Genomic DNA, 25,800 nt, shown 5'->3' with positions numbered 1-25,800 from the left:
CAAGGATCATCAAGTTACAACTCCCCTGCTACAGGCAGGGCCACCAACCTCTAGATCTGGTACATTAAAAAATAAAAATGGAAAATAGGATAATGATGAAGTAAATTTTTACTCCTGCTGATTTCACAAGAAGATCTCACGATAACATCCCTCAAATATATTAACTATTTGTGTGCCATAAATAATAAATATTTGTTGCTTAGAACCATAGAACCACCAAGGCTGGAAAAGACCTCTGAGATCACCCAGTCCAACCATCCACTAACCTAAACCATACAAAATAGAACCGATGAGCTGGAACATAGGACAACAAAAGCCAACTTCCCTAGAGGTGTAAGTCAGAATACATTCATTAAATGCAGTGCTGACTTACATTGTCTACAGTCTGCCCCAGCTGCAAGGAAAGAAGACTTTTGAAGTGAAAAATGCCTGTAAAAGATGCACCTTGCATGTGATTGAGAAGTTGATGTTCACATCACATTTTTCACAATATTCCTAATCTGAAATGGTATCAGCACTGCAAGTAAAATTGTTTTCATGAAAATTAGAAGTGCCATGATTTTGTAAATATGGTACTAGCTTTGTACAGTACCTTGAAATGCATCTTAAGTAGTGTGGAAACAGACAACAACAAAGAGCTTTTAAATGTCAGCATCAGTGTTAGAAACTCTGAAGTCTGTTCCCTGAACATTCAGACCTCAGAATATCAGTAACAGCTGCTGCTTCAATTTCAGATCTCCTCCTAGTACACTGGGAGTGAACTCTTACTTTAAAACACCTTGATTGAGGTGTTTATATGCTATTTCTTCTATCATCTGAATCTGAAGTAACCAACCCACCAGCACCTGAATCTTTGGTAACCAAAGAGGGTTACCAGAGTGTTCTGGATACAAATTACAACAGAACAAAGTTGATGGTAACCAGGTAGAAACAACTGTTTTCTCCTTTCTGTCTCATGCTAATGATTATATTCTGCTTTGTTTACATGATTTCCTCAACTTTTTCTCACAATTGCGAGGGTAGGCACGTGTTTGTGGGAAACAACTTACAATTTCCCATTCCAGATCTAAGTCCTTCCAGAGCTCTGAGGCCTTTACACCTTGGGAAAATGTAGGTAAAAGCACTTTAAGTTGTCCTTTTAAGAGACAGAAACCCAATACAATACCTTGTTTCAAATTTCTACTTTGGCCAGAGACACAGGGGCCAGAAGTTCTAGGTCTGTGACATCACATATCACTATACTGGAAAAGAGCACCCCCAATTTTTCACATTGCCAATCTCTGACAACAGTGTTGCCTGTGTTCAGCTGTTCTGACTATTCTAACAGTGGGGAAAACAACTGATAGTGACTTAGTACCATGGAAGCCAGACTGGGAACACTGGGCTGTTTGCTAGAAGCACTCATCAGACTGTGACTGGACGTTTTTGGGTGCCTGGGATCCTGGTACACTTGACCTGAGCAAGATTGGGCAGATCCCATGCTGAGAAGAGATGCAACTTGGATTATTTCCCTGTACACATTCCACTTCCCAGCCTTCTGCTGCTTCTTTCCCCAGCTGGTCTAGGCTCTGGGAGAGCAGTTCTTCCTGACCGGGTTCTTCCTCCTGTTAATCAGAAGAAAGAGTGACCTGCATTGTTAGAAACACAAATAGCAGTCAAGCAACACTGCAGAAGAGAGACAAAATGCCCATGATACTTAAATAATAATTTCCACGTTCTTCTAGAAACTAGTACAAGCCCATATGTCTATTAGAGGTTCAACACACTCTTGCAATGCTTTGATAAGTAGATTCAAGCAATAAACTGATGAAGAGTATCATCCTTTTCTGCCCTTTACAAGAATGTTGACAGGAATCCTGCACCACAGCTCTTGAACAGAAGAGGTCTGACCATGCAAAATGATGACCCTGTCCAACTTTTTTTCACCTTGCATCAATGGCGATTTGAAAAGAAAAGGTGCTAACAGGCCCATTCACACGACAGTGTTGGTCACCAACCCTGAAGGTAGTTCAGATGTATGGTGGAGGCTTACCTACCTTCCTACCATTATCCAGTGGCTTGCCCATCAGATCCTTCCTTTTTGGCTTGTTTCTTTCCAGTACTTCTAGCTTGCTTACCACTGCATCAATCTTGGAGCCAATGCTGTGTATGGACTGTTCCAGATGCAGCACACGTTGCAGGAGTCTGAGGAAGACAGAGGGCATTTGCAACTTCTTTTCTTGTTATAAACACTAGGATTCGCAAGAGTTATCTCAACAACAGGCCAGATATAAAACAGGAATGAATGTTCCACATCAGAGATACTGATTCATACTCAGAACACAGAGCTCCCTCCATAGTCAAGACACAGTATAATCCCATCATTAATATTGCATCTGCCTCTCCTTTAATATGGTCTTCTGTGGATTGCTCAGTGTTACTCAGTAGAACAATTATGATCTCCTGATTCTTTGTGTTGTATTTATTCCATACTCTTCCTGCATAAGAAACAGTCGTGTCATTCTCAGACCTGGAGGATGATAGGCAGTTAGGCTACAAACGAAGGATATTTTTCCTCAGAACCTTCTGTAAAGGTATCAGCTTTCCCTGGCCATGTTTTCCAGGCTACCTTCTGATACTGAATATGACAACTACAGAGGTTATTCAAGAGGTAGAAAGTAATATTTCCCAGTCTGATATTTTACTGAAATGAACAAAACACATTACAAGAAATGCTCTGGTTCTTTCCTGACCTGCTCATTCACATGAGTGAAAGATGAAAAGGGACCAGATCTTTTTGCAACTGATCAACACCAGTGCAAACAGTTACATCAGGGAGAAAAGCAGCAGGGATCAGACCCTTGTTTTAGAGAGATTAAACAACTGTCAGCATCAACATACACTTGGAACTCTTCTTTGGAGACCCAGCTGGTCTTACTAGCATGGTTATTCTTTGCTTCCATGTAGGACAGAGTCTCATCCAAGTTGTTGCCACCATAGGATTTCCCTAAATTTTCAATCTCTGTACTCAGAGCAGCCTGGAAGATAAATAAATAAACTGCTGAGAAGTTGGATATTAACTCTGTGTCAGCTTCACTGTTAATATAACACACAGCTTCACAAGTAGGTCATGTACTCTGCTACTATTAAGACAGAGTTGGAGCTGTATTGCCTGCTTATTTTATCACAAATCCAAAGACTCCTGAGGCCATTCTGGATTGATCTCTACCAATCAGAGCTTCATTCCTTGGCTTTTTTTTTTTTTTTTTTTTTTTACCCTTTTTGCCTCTAGGTCATGCTTCATCTGCTGTTGCTCCGCTTCATCAAGGATGTGGTTGCCATCTTTGTCAAACCTGGAGAAGGCTGCTGTGATCTCATGGTCTGCATGGCCCATCCTGTGGAAAAACAGAAGGGAAAAGCTCAAGGCACCAAATTACATAAGCCATAACAACACAGAACCTCTCCTGTAGAAATTAGTGTACTGCTGCCTCCTGCCAATGAGGAACTTAAATATTCCACTTGGGAAAAAGACAGCAACACAACTCTATTTAGATCATGAGATTAAACATGTGAGAATATACGATTATATCTATTTGTTTTGTGCATCTTTTATTGCCTCAATATGACTTAATTGCTCTCCAGGCCTTGAACATCACAGAGTTTAAGTTACAACTGTGACTGAGAGAAAAGGATAAACAGATATCCCGCAAGCTGATTCACTCACTTCTTCAAGCTCTTCTTGAAGTCCTCAAAGTCCAGTTCTTTTGTTCCATTCTGCAGTGCTTTCTGAACATCAGAAATCCGTTCCTTTTTCAGCTTCAACCTCATGAGTGTGCGGTTGTAGCTCTGTTAACAAAGATGTAAATGAATTTAGAATCACAGGCAGAAGAGTGAAAAATAAGAAAGGGTGGAAAATACGAGTAAGCAAAAGCAGATAAATACAAGACTTTCAATTTTATAGAAGCACAGGTACAGTGCTAAAGACTGTGTCTCATTTCTAAACTAGGTTAACTTCTTTAAAGCAGCACTAACACTGTACCCAGAGTCTCCATGAAAAGTTTGTCATCTGCTTTTCTCCTCTCAAGTCTCATTTTACCTGAGCTCCCAGCTGCTTAAGATACTTTAACATCTTTCTTTGCAGAATATTGGTCCTACAACATAGACAGTAGTGAACTTTCAAGACCTTTTCTGGAATTTGCCCGTGGGAAATCCAGATGTGACCCACCAGATTCACACTACTGTAAAACGCTCAGTCACTTCATTTGCTATTGATCACAGTGCACTGTATAAAGAACTGAAGGAGCTTTGAGAAACTTTACTGGCATGCTTAAGCAACAGGATTTCCTCAACTCTTGCTTTCTCATCCTCCCATTGCCAAAGAATCCAGGAACTTGATCTATCTTAGAAGGGAACTATGACTGCTATTGCTATTATACATATCAGTAAAGTGGATTTGGAGCTGGCAACCAGTTTCTTCAATAGTAAATTCAACAGAGTTCAGGATCTCCAAGAAAATGTTTCAGGATTTGGCTAGAAAGTAGCAGTCTTTGCTATTCATCACCTGCTTCAGGATGTCTGAGAGCTGCAGCTCATCCTTCTGGCTCGAAAGTTCCTCCTTGACTTCTGAGTACGTGTCATTGATGATGGCCAGAAACATGTTCTAAAGAAGAGGGAAGAAAAGAGTTGAATTAGCTTGAGACACCTTGCCTACCCCAACAGGTGAGGCAGTAAGATACCAACACAGCTGCGTAGGGCTCAGGTAAATAAGTAGCTGTTCTCACATGGGGTATACCTTAGGCAAAAGGAAAGAATGGGGAGGAAAGCTGATAGCTAAAGCAGTGGCCTAAGGCACATTTGTTCCCAGCTCAGACACCATCTCTGGTAACCTTTCCTGCAGTATCTTAAGCTACATTCAGATTCTTGATAGTAGTATTTAACTTAATGAACATCCCACTGCATCCATTACCTAGGAAGTCGGAGAGGGGGGATGGATTGAGGGGTCTCTCAAACACTGCTGTCAGAACAGAGGCAAGGAGGCCTTTCTTGCTTACCAGGAGCACAAAGAAAACAAAGAACACATAGGTGACGAAGTAAACAGGCCCAAGGACCCTGTTGGCATTGTCAATGGAATTGTAGTCAAAGTCACCAAGAATGATACGAAATTGGGTAAAGCTGGAAAAGAGGAAGAACACAAGGTCACACATAGGCACGTACATTTATCTTAGCTCCTAAAGACAGTCCTGAGAAGAACCCTAAACCAGCCTAGATGGTCCAAAGCAAGGCCCAGTTCCCTGAGAGGGGGACTACTTCTCATATTCTTCCTGAAAGCAGAACCTGGATGCCAGAGGTCTATGAAGCATAGGCTGAAAATGACTGCTATACAATATACCTCCCATATATCATCCTAGAGTGCATGCAGACTGAAGGACTGTCTGAGGCTGACATTCTTAGCTTGCTTCCTTGACAGACTCTTTCTTCAAGTACTCATCTACTCACCCCACATCTAAGGTGCCCTGCCACAGTCTGTAAGGCTTCTCTGGAAACTAACCACTGAATCAACCCTTGTAAATAGACAAAGGCAGACAGACATCCTGCAATTAGGAAGGGGAAAAAAAAAAAAAAAGGGATACAGGACAGAGGGGAGGCATGCAGAAAGAGACACACAGGTGGCAGGAAAAAAGAATCTTGAGATCCTACAGCCTGTCTCAGAAGTCCAAAGCTCCATTTTGGATTCCTGTGGTCTATTTGAGAGAACTGAGAATGCTTTTCAGGTCTAAGAAAGAGAAATATAGTATTGCTTCCTCTTCTTCGATTTAATTTGTTCCCATTCAGTAATTTTGAAATGTCTCCCTCCGGTAGTAATTTATTATTATTATTATTATTATTTCTTTTGCTGTGAAAATTTCTACTTCATCTTCTTTTGACTACTGTATGATTTAGGAAACATGCTGCATGTGTTAAAATTGGCGTATGAGAACTACCAACTTTCCAAATGACCTGTTATTTTGAAGTAGATATGCCATGATATTAAAATAACATATAAACTACATAAAACATTAAGAAAACATTTTATTGGCAGTTATGATAGAGTAACTGATATCTAATATTTACATTATAGAATATTCCTAACATTTTTAGAGTTTAATATAAAACAATTTAATAAACAGAAACAGTTTGACTTTTTCCTGTTTCAGTGTTTAAAGCTAACATATCAACTAATGCATTACTTCCAGTCTTTTCTTCTGAAGCGAGTAGTAATATCCTTACTGAATCTTCCTTTATGTTAAAATATACCATCTGAGGAAAAATGAAAACATCTCCAAGCAGCTGTTGCACAGACACTGAAATGATGTGATCAGCAACTCTATTTGGAAGCCAAAGAATTTTAAAGCACCAGAGCTTCTATCTGGACCACTTCTTCATTACAGAAATTACATCAGGCTTACCTCAAAACACCTATTTGAGTAATTCAGTTTCAGCCACCAAAATTACAGAGAAGCTGAACGTAAGTAGAGCAAAAGCTACCTGCTGCTGTATAAAACCAGAAATCTGCTAAGGTCTCAGCAGCAATCAAAAAGCACCATTCTATTCCCTCAACAGACTCACAGGAGATAAGATGACAGAGTAATGAGGAGAGCAGTAACTACACTGTACATTATCAGCTGAGCTGTAATGCTTTTCTGCAGAATTACTGTAAGGTACTCTGCATGCCAAGTGCTCTTGCTGTACGTAACAACTCCACATCAAATGAAAGATATCTATATTACAAACAAATCTGCTCACTAAACTGTCAGGCTGGGATTTCTATTGAATCAAAGGGCTGCAAAGAGTCCCAAAACATCAGTTACTCACATTCCTGCTGATAAACACCATACAACCAAAAAACTGTTACCTTCAATTTTCTCACTGTGTTCTTTTGTCCATGAGGACATTACAGATGTGGGATACAAGCAACTTTTTAGCCACTGTGGCTTTAGTACATGAGAGATAACAGGTGTCCAACTGACATTCAAATTTGCAATTGGGAAAGCACTTAAAGGTTTTTAGACAACACGTGGTAACAGTGAAAACTTAGTTACGACCAGCACACTTACATGCATTTAACAAAGGTACTAAAGTTTTCCACTTGTGTCCCAAAAAGAAGGTAACCCAGCTGGGCATAGGCAAAGAAGACAATAAAGAACATAATGGCAAAGCCCAAGATGTCCTTGGCACAACGTGCCAGTGTAGAGGACAGCTGAGTCATTGTTTTGTTAAAGCTAATATACTTGAATATCTGCAAGAAAAAAGAAATGGGAAAAAGTTAGTTCAAACCATCAGCAAGATCAGTCTTTTCACGTACATGCTTACTAAAACAAGAGGTTCTCTATGGTACTAAAACACCAAGGAGACAGCCAGGCTGGGGCAGTAGTGGCGTAGAGTTCAGGATGTTTGTCTCAGATGTGCTACCACTTTCCTATGGGGGTGACAGACATATGAATTTCTTCCCTGTGTCAAATTAAAATATATAGATATAGGACAAAACATAGATAATAAGGACAAACATCTCGATGACAGTAAGGATCCCTGAGTACAGCACAGCTTTCCATCACACCAAGATGCTTTAGTTGACAATGCAGGATGCCTATCAACATACAAGTTATCTCCAGTCATTGGACAGTCATCCTGAAACTAGGACACGATAGACAAAACTGTACTGTACTCATCATTAAAAAATAAAAATAAAAATTATCTTACACAACTTCCAAGCTTATTTCCCTGTTTATCTTCACATAGCTGGGCTCAGAATGTAAGGTGAAAAGCTGTTGGATTAACTATGAAACGGAGCTTATGTCATTTAGAGAAATAATTCCTTTTTCTATAGCTGTTAGCCTCATTCTCTCAGACAGATGGAAGAATTAATCCCCGAGCTATCTAGAGTCCAAGCTACCTAGAGGAAGAAATCTGAGTGTGGGAGCCCGGGCACCTCCCTTACAATACCTTGATCCAGGCAAAGAATAAGTTGACTGCATTCATGTTATTGTACTGAGTCTGCCAGAATGCTAGGAACTCAAAGTCTGCGTAGGTTTCAGGATGTCTCAGCAGCTCCCCCATCAGTCTGTTCACCTCAATGGTACGAAAGATGTGAAACCCAATAGCAACGATGGAGAGCTGTAAAAATGAAGGATCTGCAGTGACTAGAGAAGCGTCCACAGAAATTGAAGTGCCACAGAATTTCTTAGTATCACAATTCATAAAAGAAGTCTACTGGTGGGGTTGTAAACAAGGCTCCAATGCACCGAATGATGCCCTTACTTCATAGCCTCTGAAGCACGATTAAGGAAAGAATTTTATTCTAATACCTGATAGAAAAACATCTGTCCATTTATTTTGCTGGTTTGTTTTTCTGTAAGGGCAAAACACGTGCCAGCTCTTATCTAGATGAGTTTCCCCATTTCCTTCATTAGCTGTGTTTCTTATACCTCTCAGCAAAGGAAAAAAAAAAGTGCAAGCATCCTCACCAGAATGACGACCACATCCAGGATGTTCCATATGCTGGTAAAGTACTGAAGCTTGTGGATACGCAGCTCCAAAATTTCCTCCACCACATAGTAGAAGATGAAGACACAGAAAACAATTTCACAGGCAACAATGAAGAAATCCCATGCACTGACATATCGTATAAGCTTGACTGTCCGGATTTGCCAGGAGGGAATGGCTCCACCAGTGGCTGGAAACTCAACCACTAACCTTCAAGGGGAAAAGAAAACACTGATAATTACAAAAGGGGAAACAGAGGCATCAAACTTAAGAATCAGATATCCACCACATCGTGAGTGGAAGAGCTGTGCATGTGTTTATGCATTCTTTTTTCTGATGCTTCACTACTCAGGATAGGAAAGATGAAAGGCAGAGAAGTGTAACTAGTAATGCCAGGAATCATAGAAGGGCCTGGGTTGAAAAGCACCTCAAAGATCATCAAGTTTCAACCCCCCTGCCATAGGCAGAGTTGCCAACCACTAGAGCAGGCTGCCCAGAGCCACATCCAGCCTTGCCTTGAATGCCTCCAGGGACTAGGCATTCACAACCTCTCTGGGCAACCTGTTCCAGTGCAGCACCACCCTCAGGGTGAGAAGAAGGAAGGCCAAGTCTAATCCACACAACATCTACTGATGCCATCCAGTCCTATAACCCATGGTGTACTGGGTTATTTTTTCACTTTAAGACACTGCAACCTCAAGAAAAAAAAAAAAAAAGAAAAAAAAAAAAAACAAAAACAAAGACAGTAAAACTTCCAGTGGGACTCAGCCTACCTCAGGACGCAGAACAGATTGATATTTGCATTATACACAGAGAAATCAATGAAGACAACTCGTGTCCCTCTATCCAACCATAATTTCTCCTTCAAGACTTGCAGGGTTTCAGCACTCTCTTCTCTGGTTAACTTGAGGTCTACATAGTATCCTCCGCCACTGTAACTGGTTAGTCTTCCCCAGTGAGACGAGCCACCCAGCTCTTCCTCAGAATGGTACCTCCACCTGCAACAGAAAGCAACGAGCAAAGGCATCATTTACCATGCACAGCCTGGGATACAACCTTGCAGCCAGGAGAAATTAAACCATTCTTCCAGAATGCAAAGCTGTTAATGAAAGAGTCAGCACTTAACTCCTATTCCAGATCTGAGCCTACGTCAGTTCTTCACTACTGACAGATAACTGGACTAGTGACTTTCAGTAGTGACACAACACAACATATTATGGAGTGAGAAATCTGCAGGTTCATTGGCTACTTTATTTGCTTGGAGGTTACTCCCAGGATCTGCTATATTGCCTTCTATCATGTCTCACACAGCATTGTGAACAACAGCTTCTCTTTCACAGAGAACAACAAAACCTGCAAGTAAGGAGTTATTAAACTGCAGCTGTTTCACAGTATTATATAGGAAAATCCACATTGAATTGCATGAATCACTATTAAAAAGAAAAAAATATCTAAGTGTGGCTTTATGTGCTACATTCTATTTCAGTGTAGAAATTAGGAGGGCTGGGTCTTAAGAAGATGATTCAGATATCTCTGAAAAAAAAAAACAGGCTGGGAAAATCTTGAAAAAATGGTTTTCAAGATGAAAGAGGTACACTCCCTTAAAAACAGACAAAATGTCTACCTAATTCTTTACCTTCAATTGCAAGGAGAACTCCAGCATTCAGCAGATCTTATTTTAACCAGAAGGGAATAATGAGAGTCAATAAAAAAATAAAAATAGAAATCACAGCCTTTTTAATTCTCAACAGCAAAAGATGTACTTACGCTGTTCCATTGATGAGTCCAAAAGAGACTTTTTCCTCTTTGTCTTCTGAGTATACATCATAGCAGCCTGAGATCTCCTCTTTGAAGTCATCATGAACCACACAGGAATTGTTCTTCACCTTCAGCTGTCGCATGCGTGGGACACCCAATAACAGGTTCTCATAATAGATGTACGACTGAGTGTTTTGTGCTGCTAGGGACTCATTGTTGTACCACTTTGTCCAATAAAGATTATCCAGAAGAGGACCTTGTGCATACTGCATGAGAGAGAGAAGAGAGAGGAATTTTCTCATCCTGGACTTGAGATAATAAGATCTGACCCATGCTGCTCTACTCCCCAAAGTGGGAAGTAGTAGAACTTGTGCAGGACAGATGCTATGGGGGGATATGTGTGGGGAGTTGCAGGACAGAAGAGGGATGCTGAGCAGCAGGGTGCTTTGTTGGCTCTTCACAGGCCTGTAACATGCTTTTTGCATCTTATGCTTATAAAGAGAAAAGGCCTCTGCAAGTCTCTGACTCTTCTTCTTCAGTGAACACAAGTTTTGAGAAATAGTCCAGGCATAAGGTATGAATCACAAAGACAAGGTGGGCCAGCTCCCTGGAATCACTGAGAGTGAGAGCAACAGTTCATCGTCCTATTTTATTTAATATGTCAGAGAAAGATCAAAATAGCTGACAGTGAACTTCTGGCTGACTGTCAGAGATAAGTGGTTGCAATATCTCAACAGCATTCACTGTGGTCCAATATTATTCCTTCTCCAGTTCTTTGATAAAAACATGTTAGATCACAAGCATTTTTTTCCATCTTTATTTTCTTTCACAAAAGTCAGTATAAATTTTAATCCAGCTTCTTCATTAAAAACAAAAAACAAAAACAACAACAACAACAACAAAAAAACCCTACAGATCAGACCAGCCCAGGCATAAATTACAGGCAGTTTAAGTACGTTGTTCCCACAGTTACTCATGAAAATGGAAAAACAGATTAATACTAAGTAGAATGTTTTGCTGAAAGCATTAAGTAGCGCATTCAGGGGGAACTGAATATCCCAGCCTAGCTGACATTTCCTTGGCTCACCATGCCAGGACGTATGTGTACTCACCACCCAGAAATCAGCCATGCTGCCGATGGACTGGAAGGAGACATGGTTGTTTGAAGAGGTCTGCAGGAATAGCTCAGACATCACTTTAGTGTAGTAATAGGCATTGGAACTTGTCATTCCATATGTCACTAGGAAAAGAGACAAGAGGAAGTTCCTCCCTTACACCTGAATACTGGAGCTACACACACACACACACACATTCACTTTCCATGCATCTTTTTCTATTGTAAATAAGCTGAGCAAGATGCAGGTGATGTGACCTTGAGAACTCTGATCCCATTACTTTCTGCTTGCTTAAGGATTTACAACCTCATTTGCTGTATGCTTCAAAATGTAAGCCAACAGACTGACAGATTTTGGGTGTTTAAAGGCCAGAGAAGACCACTGGATGATTGACAACTTAGTATCCTGTGTAATGTTTTTTTTTTTTCCTCCAAAAAAAAAATCTGAGATAAATCTTTCTCAGAACATAGTTCTTGAGATGTACTTTGAATGCACCTAGTTTTGATCTAAAGAGTACAGACACTGTCCATGTTCCTGAGTGGAAAGCTCAGGGTAAGCTTTCACCTACTGAGAAACCTCAAACTTCTCCGAACATGTTTTTTCAACTTGCCAGGGCTCCACCCTGCAAAAGAACATTCATCGTGGTAATCACTAAGAACACATCCAACTACTGAAAGGGTACCATACAAATAAAGCAGCTGACGTTCAACATCCAGCTCCCCATCATTTCTAGATGAATCAGTGCGCCACTGTGTGCACAACCCAGTTCTTTAGGAAGCGCTATCTCCCTGGGTCAGTGTGATAGCACCTCAGCTTGGCATTGTCTGTCTCTCTTTCCTGACGTAGGGTCCATGAAATATAATCCTTTTCACTGTTCCGTGCCACAGGTGCTAATCTGTGATAACAAATGAAGCTTCACAAAAAGCAGACAGGCATTGTTCTAACCACACAAAGACCATTAACAGTCAGTACAGGTCTGCATTCAATCCACCCAAGAACAACATCAGCTGCCATCTGCATCATCACCTCAGCAACCCCACCAGTCTCAGTCAGGAAAAATCTCTCAGAACCATATGTCTCTGATCCCAAGAAGATTCTAGAGCTGCTGTCTTAGGCTTGAATATTTGCTGTAAAACTAAGGAAAAACTTTGCACTGATTCTTCCCAGACTGTGATGTCAACAGTTGGAACTGATAATGCAGTTTGGGAAACACTTCTTAAACCTAGCAGGTTTAACCAGTCCAGAGCGATTTTCAGCTTCTTCACTTCTTCATGAAGCAGCTATTCTGTGGGTTAACACACTCACATGCTGCAGCAAGTGTATGTACAATAAATTTAACACCTACAGCAAGATGAGGAAGTCTAATAATAAAGCCTCACATTCTTCCCCATGTGTTGCTCACCAATGAGATACGATAGTTACTTACATAGACAAATGTCCACCAAGAACACAATGTAGACTAGGAGCTCTCGCAGAGTAGTCTTCACATAAAGTTCTCTGTTTTCAGCTGTGTTCTCAGTTAGTGTAGTGCCCCACAGACCTTTGGGAGGTAAAGAAAAAAATGTTCAACAGCCGTTCGCAAAGGCTTTGTGAGAAGCCCTATTTCCAAATAGCAAAATTTAACTAAAAATGTCAAATATTGCCTAAAAAGAAAAACTTTAGTGTGAAGAAAATATTCGAGGCTGGTCAAAACTAACATTTGACTTTTTTTTCTTTTGCTAAATCCCTCTTCAGTTTTCTGCCTGAATTCAACATGAACTGATCTATTCCTGCCTGTTTCTCAGCTTACTTTCTGCAGAAATTCAGTCTCTCGTAAGTTCCTAGGAACACCATAATTTCATCTGAATCATGCATATGCCAACATCTTAACTTCTAGTAAGAGCTTCTATACAGAACTGCATCTGACGTTAGCTTTACTGTTACTAGTTCTTTTTAGTATACAATGAACTGCCAAGCTTGAAATGTTTGTTCCTTGGTTGCTCACAATCTCACAGATTTCTGGTATGTCATAAGATTCAATCAAATAGCCCAATTCAATATTTTCAGCATAAAAAATAGATCCAAACTGTCTTCAGGACATCCATCAATGGAACTCTGTTGACTCCAATAAAATATACCAATTTATACCATCTAATGTTCTGATTTTTTCACATACTGAAAGGAGCTCATTAAATGTCATCAAGATTGATCAAAAAGACAGGAACACTTCCTTTTAAAGCGGCTTCAATATTTCGGTTTTGATGAACCGCCTAACACCACTAATGTGCTTCCTTGTTCTTGCTGTAATGGCTTTATGTTGTGATTTCAGAAACTTTCCTTTGCAGTTGAAAGGCAGAAGAACTTCCACTTGAAAGCCTGGTGATGGAATCTGTGTCAATAACACCTACAGGCTCTGTGTTTTCAGCACCTCCTAGAGAGCTTAGCGCTGGTACTTATCCCCAGCAGTGCACAACCATCTTCCTGCAAGCCAGGATCAAAGGGTGCACTTCTGAAGTCATCTCTGGCAGAGGAAGGAGTCAAGTTCTTTGCTTTGGAGCAAGCAAAAGTGCTATAGTGGCCCATGAACATTCACCTCCATCCTGTTGATAGCTCTTTGGCATCTCAACAAAGTAGAGAGCTTTTTGTACTTTGAGATGCCATAATAACTGTCTTAGCATCTGCACTCACTCTTGGACAGACTGCTTTGCCCATCCAAGCCTAGCAGTAGAAATGAGAGCCTACAGAAGATGTGGATTTACTCTACTGCATGCAAGCTGCTTGTGGTCTATGAGAATTTCCACAATGGAAAGAAAAATAGAATATAACAAAACAAATCTGTGGGAAACAACAGGGCAGAAACATTACTGAAAACAACAACAATAAAGACTGAGTCAGCATAAAGGAAGTGCTGTTCTCTGAGTAGTTGGCCTAAGGTTCATCGTAGCCATTGGACTCCTGATGATTTCAATCTTACTCTTTTTTTTGTGTGTGTGTAATAAGCAATGAGAAGATATGAGCTGTGTAACCAAAGGTATTTAGGGAGACAGAACTTAGTCCTTATCAACAGTCACACTCAATCTGTTCAGGTCACTTAAATTACCCCCTTCATTTCTGAATATGAGTATACCACACTATTTCGGGTTTTAATTCTCCCCCATCCTCCCCCTCCCCCCTCAAGGCAGGGAACCCCTAGTACCCACATGCTGAGAAAAGAGATATATCTGTGAAGCCAGATGAGCCTTTTCTGCTGTCTATCCTGACCTTTGGACATCAGCTGCCCAGCTCTGGTCTATCCTACAACCCAAATGTTTTCCACCATTGCTGGCAGGAAACATGGCTGCAAATGCCATAAAAGAAGGGAATGCTGCAGTGTCCTGATCTCTATTTTCATCTGCACGCCCCAATTTCAAAAACTGAATTTTGCTGATAAAGTATAGATTTATTTTTTCTTTTTCTTTGCCTACCAAACCCAGCCAGCATTGTTCCTTGGTAAGCCAGAGATCTCTATAGACCTCTACTCTGGCTTCTTTGTCAATTAACAGCACTAGTCTGTAGCTGTAAGAACAACTAAGATCAAAGAGGAGCTGTGCTATTTAGGACCAGGCAATACCATTGTTCACTCACATGCAACAGCTCTGACACAGGTTCTTACAAGACCAGGAAACAGATCTCTCAGCAAGAACAAGTCAGGAAGAAAGAACTTATTGGCAAGAAAATTTCCCTGAGAAATATATTTTACTGACTTGTCTGCCTTGTTTTTACAGCGTTAGAGCTGTATCCTGTCAGGAAACCTAACTTGGTCCCAGCTTTTTGAGTGCCTCTGAATAAGCCAATAGAATATTTTACTGCCCTTCATCTTAAAAACTGGAAATTAGCTCTTCTTCCTTTCAGGTCTGTCCCAGGCAAAACCATATTTGTTACATTCCTCTTTTCTTCTGTATTTCAGTCCCAGCTGCTAGATTTTCTACAGTGGCTGTTTATGACACTTCTTAATTTGCTGTAACATAGGGGCCAGTACTACTCCAGCAAGAAAATGCACAGAGACTGAGGTGACAGCTCCTATGGATTTGGGACTCCTAAGCATGACCCTAAACACATCACTAAATCTCTCCATATATCCTGCCTTGTAGCAAAACTGACAGGACAGACACTGGAGGTAGAGCAAGGTACACAATGAGGATGCTCCTTTCAGATCAGCTAAAGATGATATCCAGAGTAACACTGGTCTATACCGAGCACATTTCTGCACTATACCAATACTATGCAGCTTCTATCTTCTGCAACCCGCACGCTTCTCTCCCAAGTATCATTGCTTTTCTCAAGAGCTAGTAAATCCTAACTACTGAGATGTCAGAGCTTTACCTCGGATGCCTCTGAAGATGTAGAAGCAGCACCTGAGGAAAGGACTTGTCTTCCCACCCATAGTTTTGTTCTGTTCCTCCTGGTATGGCAGCGGATCTCCCACCTCTTCAAAGCTCTCATAGGGATTCTCCAGAATGGATTTAGGGTTGTAGATGGCTCGAATCTTCAAGGAGGTAGAGGGAGAGCCATTGTAGACAGGATTATCCCAAGCTTTCTTCCTCACAGCCTCCAGTTCATGCTCCTCTGGGCATTGAAAATGGCTCTCAGCTCTGTTGCTTGGGTGAGAAGAACTCATGGCTACTCACTGGCAGCAGAAGTGCTTATCAGCTGGGGCTGCGGGGGTAGGCTGCCCCAGCTGGAGCTGTGAGCTAGGAGAGGCAATCAGTCAGTGCCAAACAGCACGTCTGCCTCGGCTGCTTGGGAGAAGGCGCATCACCAGCATCCCACAGAGAGCACGCACCCTCCGTTTTATATCAGCTCAGCTGGTGACACATATGGGAGGGAGGCACCAACCACCCTAAGAACCACTGTCAGCCCTACAGCGATACGGCCCCGCTCCTAACCGGGACGACAGACCCCACCGGGGCTGCGGCAACAGGAGACTGCCAGAGCTGCAGGGAAGAGGGGATTCAGTTGGACCCCTCAGGACACCTGCAGGGTGGGCGGGCTCCGGCCGGGATCCGCGGCGGGCACACGGTGGGCGCAGCCGCACAGACCCTGCGCTCTGGGGTAAGGTCTGGGCTTCCAGGGGTGCGTCGAAGAGCGGAAAGCTGTATGGGACTGCGCTGAGGGTGTCACCAGATGGCGCTGGCAGCCCAGGCTCGGAGGGGTTGCAGCTCTGGGACCCGTGCTCTCAGTGGGAAGCCGGGGTTGGCTTTACAGCGGTCTCGCTCGCTGCTTCCCCAGCTTCCTCCTTGCTAACTGGTTATTAAAGGCAGGAATAGAAAGCGGGAGTAAAGTTCTAGTGTTTGCTTTGGAAGCCAGGGGCTGAGCTCTCCAGCTTTTGCAGAGCTCCCACATGCCCTGCGGTGCTTGCTCGCACTGTGGCAAACCAGGACTATAAGGCAAAACTAGAAATAGCAAGAACAAGGGAGTGACAGCGTTCACCCACCACTCAGCAGCAAAAAGTAGTCCCATATCTCACAGGTGCTGCAGTAAGATGTTAAAGGAACGTAGACTGACCCTCCTCAAGACTGAATATGCGACTTGCAGCAAGTGCTTCTCCTCAGGAAGGTATATTTCCTGACTATCCAGGTTTGCAGCTATAGGGCTACAGGGCTCATAGGTACCAATAGGTATATTTTTTCCTGGTCTATCATGTTCGTACAGGTGATGTTGCCAGGCCAGCTGAATGCAGACATCCCCTTTGCTCACCTACTAGATGCTGGCATCCAGCAGCACCTTTCTGCCTTTATCTCTTATGTATTCCTTTATTCACCATCCATTCATTCTCATGAAAGCCAGTTTCCAGTTCTTTTCCGTCACAAAGTCCATTTTTTCAGTGTGCCTAGAAGAAACACTCCAGAAGTACTCAGGCAGGTTTATTTCTAAACCCAGAAACAGTCATCACAGTGGGATTCAGCACAGTAGGGTAAGACAAGAAGCACAGCCCCAGAACTTTGGACCAAAGTGCCTCCTTCTCACTGCTGTCCCCTACTGGAACACAGTTTTGATAAAGAAGAGGAGCCTTATTTGATTTGTCTCATTATGCAAAGTGAACAGGAACATTCTGAAATAAATGCCTCGTTATATACAGTGCATTGGGAAGGAGTTAATCACAGTAAAACACATACAAAAGTAACAAGGTGGTACGTTTGATTTCATTTTCACTATAACGTTTGCTGCTTCTCCATTCAGACAGGACGGGCTTGAGTACCTCTACTGCTTCTGGTGACTCGCGGCGAGAATTTAGTGGGGAAAGAATAAACGGCCAGAGGGGGGCGGCCGCGCTCCGCCACAGGGGAGAGCTCCCACCAGCACCAGCCCCAGCCCGCAGACACCCCGCTCTTGTAGCTGAACGAGCAAGAAGGGCTAAAACATAACATCATCTTGGTAACTTGGCATTCGGGCTGCTGCCTGGTGCCCAGTTGTGCCTTCTGCCCCAGGCCATGGGCTGAGGTGGCACTCTAAATGACAGCAAGCTACTTCTTTTATTGACTTCCCGTTCACGGGCTCACATCAGGCCAAGGGTGGCTGGTGCTCAGGCTGCACCACCAGCCCACCAGTACAAGCTTGAGTTGTAAACTACAGCTAGGCCTGATTTGAATCTCTCTTACCACAACATAACTTCATTCCCTCTCACTCCATACAGAGAGGGACTGGATTATTGCCTCTTTCCAGCCTTGTGTTTGCCTCCCCTTGCGTTCCCCCTTGAATGAATTCTCTCACCAGCCAGCTCCTTCAGGCTAACCGCTCACCTTGCATCCCTTCCTGTTTTCCTCACTCCCCTCAGGATTGTCTCAAAAACTGGCTCTGTCTTTCAGACAGCACAGTGCCTACTGCTGGACACATTTCTACAGCTGGTTCCTTCCCAGCAGCAGAATGACTTCACATGATGACCTTTGGTGCTCATCACGCCACAGCACAAGCTTTAACAGCTTATCTAACAACCCTCTGGTACTGCTTGTACATCCTCCTTGGTTTGCTCCTACTGCCTGGGACCACATCTCACAACAACCACAAACACTGAAAATCCCAATCCTACCAGCATTCACCTTCCAAGCCAGCTTGGTTTTATCCTCTGCCAAACCCATTCAGTTGTTGCATACTCTGTCCCCTTGATTAATAAAGAAAAGAGGCAGAATCAGCACAGACACACACACAGACCCACTCTGTCACTGCTAGAACAGAGTTACAGAAGCACCTGCTAACAGCATAAGAAACAGCGAACCTTCTATGAACTCTACACAGCACTTTGCTATGAATCCTCTCTGAAGATCAGTGCAGGTGTTTGGGATGAAGTGACTGCAATTTGTTTCACCTGGGAAAGGTTTTCTTGCAGGTTACTGATCCTTGCATGTCATCTGTGTGCTGCAGTATGGTGGATGGGACTGAGGGGCTAAAATGGAACAAGTAGTTTAAATTAACATCCTTAGCACTGGTTAGATATCACGTAACTCACTCCTGGCTAGAGCAACCCATCTCTGTCTGTTCCTGTCATGCCCACAGCAAGCTTTAGAGATAAGATGCACTGAGATCAAGGACTTCCAGAGAAAGACCTTGAGTATCTCTGCAACTGCTTCAGGATTATCTAGAGATTATCTGTCTTCATCTTATAGATGCCACCTGTTGACATTTTCATGCTGTTTTAATTTTCCCTAGGCCCTAGCTGAGATTCACATTAGCACCTACATGCTGAATAGGAGAGACAGACAGTCCCCAATATTTCCACCAGCACAAGGGGAAGAGGTAAATCCCTAATCCCGAGGCCAGCAAACCTCCTGAGATCCAGCAACAATCCCCAGAGAAGAAATGCAGAATGAGGAGTCCTGGCATCTTTGGAACCTAATGGAGCAACTCTGGGCACTAAAGAACTGCCTAGTCCTCATGTCCTAAGCTCAATCCCATGATTCTCAGGCTGATGGAGCTGGCCAAGTCCTGGCTAGAGTGCAGAACAGATTTCTCAAGAGCTGGAAATGATTCACCACCTTTCTACCTCTGTCCATGTGCAGTTGCTCTAACCAAAGCATTTTCTAGATTAAGATCATTTGTGCACAGAGCAATTGCATTAACTCAGCGTGCATGGTTCTACAGCACTCCGTGTTTCTCTATTAATTTCTGATCATTTCCAAATTCCAATATTCCAAATAATATATGAGGACCTCATTTTATAGATAGAAAAACAAGGTAAGAAAGGCTCAGGTGGCTTTTAAGATAAGCCAAGGGGCTGGCATCAGTGTTAAGCTTAGATGCTACATGTGCTTGATACTCAGGGATGAGCCAATCACCTGGCTGAACTCACCCTTGACAGATTGAGAAAGAGGTGGTGAAAGAGGAGCCTGAGTAGTACTAGTCACTGGCAATACTGTGTGTTTGCACACCAGCTAGTGTTCCAGCACTTTCCAGGCTCATCCTACTTCAGTACCCAGGCAAGTTAGGTGGGATCCTGGGGTCCCTGTGAAGGGGTCCAAGGACATTTCAGAAGTTGTGACTTGGTTGGGACATATTTGTGTGCCTAAGCAGGATTATCCAATGTGTTTCCAACTCTTGATAGTTTAGTACTGTCTATAGAAGTAGAAAGCTTGATCTTTCTGTCATCACATTTATCAGCAGAGAAAGTGAGTAGCCCTACCTCAGGAATGGTTCCTAGCACTGCTCTAGCAGTCCTCAGACTGTGTGCTGTCAGTATGCTTTCCAAAACCTCTAGGAGTGAAATAACAGACATGGCATTGTTGTGTAACTACATCAAAAATCATAGTGAAGATAGCAACTCTGCTACTTTGCCCTTACTTTATTTTCTTTTTGCAAAGACTCATGGATAAAAAGGCCTGTCATCAGCTGGAGAAAGTTGAGTAATTTCTGTACCCACTTGGGTTCTTCTAGAAGTTTATAACTGAATTCTCTGGAAATGTGACCCCCTCCAACACAGCATGGAGGAAGCAAAAGGCATACCTTTCAGAATGTGCCAAATGCATGCTGTGCAAATGTGTGAATGCACGTGGTGGGCAATCATCTGCTGCAGCTCTCCAGTGTCTTGGGATCCAGACTTTGTAAGAAGCCTTTGTAGATTGAATGGGACTTCTATCTTGACACCACCACAAGACTTAAGAGACAAAATGAGCAAGCTTTAAAAAGGACATCAGAAATAACTGAGAGTAGACAGTGGGTTGCAGAGTCTCTTAAGTGTTACTTGTCAAGAAGTTAATTTACACTTGCAGCAGATCTCTTCCCCTGTTAACACTCCAAATACAAACACATAGTTAACGTAGGTCATTTTACCCACCAAAACTAACGCAATCCCACAGTCCACAGCCCTTTTCTTAAGAGACAAAATGGATGTGGAAAGGGATGAGTGAGTTTCCGGCTCCTTTCTATGAAGGAGACAGGGCAGACAGGTTCTTCAAAGACCTGGAAAGGCAGCAAAACCAGGCAGGCAGGTAAGGGCTTCATTCCCAACAGCAAACTTAAAAACATTCCCAACAGAAACATAACAGCTTGTAGCATCTCCCTCCTTCAGAACTCCAAATGTCCTTTCTTTGTCCATTGCTGCACACTGTTGCAGCCCACTCCGAGGTGGTGGGGGATGCACTCTGCTCAGATGGGAATTGAGAGGGATTTTCAGTTGCAAATGAGCTTGGGCACAGATCACAAGTACCACCCCCATTTTATAGACAGAAAAACAAAGAAATCAAAACAAAAAGACAAAAAAGATGAGAGAAGCTTCCTGCTTGTACTGACTATGACTATGGGGCTGCCATGGCAGGCTCAACTCTACTCTTGTTGCTTATAAAATTAAGCTTTGGTATGGGGAGTAGCTGAGTTAAGGCCAGGTGTACCCCTGCCATGAGGTCTGGTTAGTGCTGACACGTTGGAGCAGATGAGGACTTTGTACCTTGAAATAACAGTCCTCAGCTGTTTGTCTGTGAGAAATCATGCCTCCTATCAGGCCTGCTTTACCAAAGAGGTGGCATGGACAGAGATAATGTAGCATGAATCAATACACTTCCCTAATCCTGGAATACCTGTGAGGTCATGTCATGGCTTTGTTAGTGTTGGGTTAACCCAAGGTTGGTAGCCCAGTTATAGTCATATAATGGTCTGAAGGACACTTTGGCCCTCATCCTCTGGATAGGGAAAGAAGTATTAAACTCAGGTAGCAAACACTTTCTGGGATAAACCATTATTCCCCTTCTAGCCAAGATGTAGTATGTGTGTAAATAGCTCAGAGAATGCAGCTCTAAGTAAGAAAACTCACTGGGAAAATGCAGCATTCCAAAGAGGTTCTGTTAAACCAGTAACTTCCTCCTATTCCTGCTCACAAGACATAGTGTTTCATTGGGATAGATGAAGAGACACAGGAGAAATATCAGGGCTTGCCACTGAGAAATACAAAGGCAACTCTCTGCTCTAGTCCCATTGCCCATGAGGAAAGAAAGCATTCACTTTAAAGGAGACTGAAGTATAGATGTAGGCAAAGTTGGAGATGGCAGACAGGGAGAGGCACACCCCATCTTTGGGGTTTTCCTTTGTGTGCCACTGGCAAGTGTAGTGTGGGAAAGGATGGGATGAGGATCCAGCAGGTTCTCCCTCTGTCCTTTCTTCTCTCACTTTTACAGTGAGGTGGTGAAGCACTGGAACAGGTTGCCCAGAGATGTGGTTGATGCCCTATCCCTGAAGACTTTCAAGGCAAGGCTGAATCAGGCCATGGGCAACCTGATCAAGCTGTGCATGTCCCTGTTCATTCCAAGGAAGTTAGACAAAATGACCTTTAGAGGTCCCTTCCAACTCTAAGGGTTCCTATGATTCTTTTTGTACCTGCATTGTGTACATGTTTTCAGGACAGCCCCATCAGTTTCACCTTACAAAGGTATGTCCACTTCCCCTACCACAAGTCTATCTCCAGAAAGACCATGGAGCAGGAGATAGTGTGGCCCATGCCACCTGAGCTGAGTCAGAAGATCTGCCACTTGTAGGTGGCATATCTCCCGGCCCTCACTAAGCACTTACACGCTGCCAGCAGCAGAAGATACCTGAGGATGGTTGCAGCCTAAAGAGAAGGGGCAGGAAGCGTGGGAAAGAAGGCACAGGAGAAATGGAGGAGAAAGGGCAGCTGAAGTGACCAGGCCAAGCTGCAACCCACAGAAAGGAGGCTGCAGGACCACAGAGGGTCCTGCCCAGTGAATGCAGGCTGGGATAGTGAGGAAGGGAGTTTGGCATGCTGGCTCCTTGGCACCTGGCCTGCCATGTCCAGTGTGGGTAGAAAGACACCAGAGAGCACCAGTGCTGAGGAGAGGGTGGTAACACAATGACCGCAGTGTTCCCCTGCTCTCCATCCCTTTCTCCCCCACCCCTCCCAATTTATTTACCCAAGTTCAAAAGACAGCCTCACAGTCCGAAGGGGCTGGCTGAAGTGCCCAAGGGGTGGGCTGTGAGGTCATCTTTAACGAGGGCAAAAATCCAGTGTCAACAATGCTGTCCATTGTATAGCCCTGTTTAGACAATACCGGCTGGGTTCTCGCTGCTGGCAGCACAAGAGCTGGGAGCAAAGCCTGTTTGGGGTAAGAGGAAGGGAGGATGGGCAGGGGATCTGGCGCTTTGGTGGTTGGAAGAGATGGGATGGGGCAAAATTCAGAGATAAGCACCCTATCACTATCATCAGCCTATTTTCAGCCTAATTCTCAGAGATGATAAGATTTCTGCGTCACTGGCAATGAACAGAGCCATTCTGCTCACAGCCCGGAGGCATGGTCCATCATCCGAATTACATCTGCTTTCCTGTCTGACCCTGGCAATCAGGTCTCATTCCCTCCTTCTGACCATGTACCCCTCACTGAGCCAGAGGAGAGTGGCAAAGCGACTTTCAGCCCCAGCCCTTCTCAAGGCTGTTGCAGAAAAGCAGCTGGGACAGTGGCCACTGCTGCTCTTCCAGGAATACCCTGGAAATAGCTGTTCTCTAAAGAGCACAAGTAACATATCTTGAATGCAGCCATGCCTTAAGGGAGAGGGTGGGGTGGGGGATTTCCAGGGATCTTGGGATCCACTGCAGCAGATTATGTTTTAAGGAGAGAATAAACTCTCCTTAATAAAAGTAAGCAAGCAAGCAAACAAGGTGATATCAGTCCCTGTAAACTTAAATCTCATTTTTGTTAAACACCATGATAGATTCCCCAAAAGTCCAAGCTTCTGAGGCCAGGTGAATACATAGGAGTGTTAGCTTTCCATGTCAGAAAGGAAATTCATTTGCCATCTCTCCTGGCTGAGGAAGAGTGCATGATTCCAGAAGAGAATGCTCAGGGAGAAAGCCACATTAAATGAGGATAGTGACCCAGAGAGCTGGGATCTGATCCCTAGTTCTGAGTTCCTGGAAATGACAGTCCTGTCTTACCTGCAGCTGCACCTTATCTTTCAGGCGGGCATTCATGCTGATTTTTGCATCCTAAGCTAAGTCTTGTCCCAACTCATTCTGTGGCCCAGGGCCGTTACCCCATTTCTCTGCAACATGTAACTGTGCACAGAAGTCAAACTTGTTGAGAAGTAGGGAACCATTAACCCATGAAACTGCTGGCAGTGGTGAAACACACTGATGTTCATCTGCTCTCCATAGAGGGCTAAATGCCTTCGAAAGGCAGATTCTGTATGAGGGGAGGGAGGAGGAAGAAAGGAGGACTGATGAAATGGCATTAAGCCACCCCTGCACTTCTCCTTGGATTAAAGGCCCTGGCATGCTTCTCCTATCCTAGAAAAACCTCTAGATCTTCATTTGCTTCACGCTTCTTCATGAAAACAATGCAAGAGATGCAGAAAATAACAAATAATCCTGCCAGATATATTGCAAACCTTTATTTTTGGCAGTGGGGTAGGAGAATGGGTCGGTTCTTTCCCCAGCATTCATCTTATTTCCTTCTGCCTTTGATTCTATTCTTTTTTTTTCCTCTATTCCTAATGGTGAAACAGAAAAAAAAAAAGGAGAGACGAGGAATGCTGTAAAATAAGACAAACAAATAACATGAAGCAAACCTTGCAAAGCCCTTGCAACAAGCTTTGCCGTGTGTGGTTTTTCAACATTTCAGAGGGGGCAGCTGAGGAGATTCGCTAAAATTTCCAATATGTCAACATCAGATGAAATCCTCTTGCAAAACTCAACTACTGTGTGGAAAAGCAATATTTATTTATTTATTTATCTATCTATTTATTCTTAGAGGATTGTGGGAACATTTTGATGAAATGTACCACCTTAAGCCTTGCTCCTGTTTTATTCCTGAATCTTGGCAATAGTTGGTTAGCACATCCTATGAGAGGGATGCAACTGCTTCCTCTTATTTGAACTGCTTTCAGAGAGTGATTGGTGAAGCCGCTGCCAATCTGTGCTTCTCTTTACTCAGCTTTGATAACCCACTTTGAGATCCTCAGACAAAAAGGACTTTGCAAGAGGTTTGCACTAGTGCAATACCTTGATTAGGCCATGAATCCATGGAGGGCTTCTCAGAAAGGTGAAACCAGCTTTACATTAGCAGCATGTATTCGCAATGAAAGACTGTGCTAAAGCTCATGGTCTGTTCTGCTCATGGTACAGCTGGTGCTGCACATTGCTGCCCTGTGCCCCACTCCTGGCATTGCCTCAGCACATTTATGGAAGACCACGACCTTAGGTAGCAGTCACCAGATGTAGAAGATTTGAATAATTTTCCTGGAGATGATGACTGAAGAATCTTTCGTAAGAGATGATAGTGAACTCCAGCAGCAGTGTGCTTCTACTGCACGCTCAGCAGGACTGCTCTCCCTTGAAGGAAAAGCTGCTGGATCCCAGCCCCACTGCCCTGCCCCTGCCCTGGCATCCCCTCACTTCTGCTATGTGGGAGCAAATAGTGCTCATCTTAGAGAATAGCAAAGTCTTGCTACCCTCTAAGTCCCAAGTACCACCTTCTTTCTTTTTCTCCTTTATTTATTAGCCTATTTTTTATTTCTCTTATTTCCATAGGGTAGTGTTTTAGCACAGTGTTCTTCCAACACTCACGTACGATTTGAATCTTTAACTAAATCATTGTTTCTCTCCAGTGTTCAGTGACCATCAGTGTTGTCAACCAACCATTTAACAAAGAGTCTTAAAAGAGGTGGTTAAAATCCCTCTCTGACTCATGCCAACTTTCACTGTCTAGGAACGTCCTCTGTTGTGGCTTCTCTCTTTCAGTATTGTGTCTGAGAGTAGGCAAGACTCGATTTCCTAATGTAAAACTAAAACACAGACCCCTCTCAAACCTCTTCATCCATCACAGTGAGATGAAAAAGGAGAGACACATTTTTTTACCCTTTGCCAGCCACCTCTGGATACAGAGAACTGAGCCGCTGTTATTTTTCAATGTCACTTTTCCCTCCCAGTGATTACAATGCAGCTCACTTTTGACAGCTTCCACTGAATCAGCCCCACTGT

At 43.2% G+C, this 25,800-nt stretch overlaps 2 protein-coding genes across 2 annotated transcripts in view; both read right to left on the bottom strand.

Annotated features, from left to right (window-relative positions):
- Positions 1 to 1,391: 1,391 nt before the first annotated feature.
- On the bottom strand, positions 1,392 to 16,008 carry PKD2L1 (polycystin 2 like 1, transient receptor potential cation channel). Its single transcript, XM_065746354.1, has 15 exons — positions 15,714 to 16,008; positions 12,799 to 12,912; positions 11,370 to 11,497; positions 10,267 to 10,523; positions 9,273 to 9,497; positions 8,481 to 8,709; positions 7,960 to 8,130; positions 7,074 to 7,255; positions 5,031 to 5,151; positions 4,541 to 4,639; positions 3,704 to 3,825; positions 3,257 to 3,374; positions 2,881 to 3,017; positions 2,037 to 2,184; positions 1,392 to 1,604 (listed from the first exon to the last, which is right to left on the bottom strand). The coding sequence occupies exons 1-15, from the start codon at positions 16,006 to 16,008 to the stop codon at positions 1,392 to 1,394; spliced, it is 2,559 nt and encodes an 852-aa protein (XP_065602426.1).
- Positions 4,043 to 25,800, bottom strand: part of SEC31B (SEC31 homolog B, COPII coat complex component) — a 109,327-nt gene continuing 87,569 nt past the window's right edge. The window contains exon 28 of the transcript XR_010622785.1: positions 4,043 to 4,056. The gene's annotated coding sequence lies outside the window, so the exon portion shown is untranslated. The remainder of the gene's footprint in view (positions 4,057 to 25,800) is intronic.

The sequence above is a fragment of the Cyrtonyx montezumae genome, unplaced genomic scaffold, assembly GCF_038088225.1.
Source record: "Cyrtonyx montezumae isolate F1298 unplaced genomic scaffold, pur_monq_1.0 scaffold_4, whole genome shotgun sequence".
NCBI lineage: Eukaryota > Metazoa > Chordata > Aves > Galliformes > Odontophoridae > Cyrtonyx > Cyrtonyx montezumae.
Note: the sequence above shows the minus strand (reverse complement) of the source record. Positions and strands in the feature narration are given on the sequence as shown.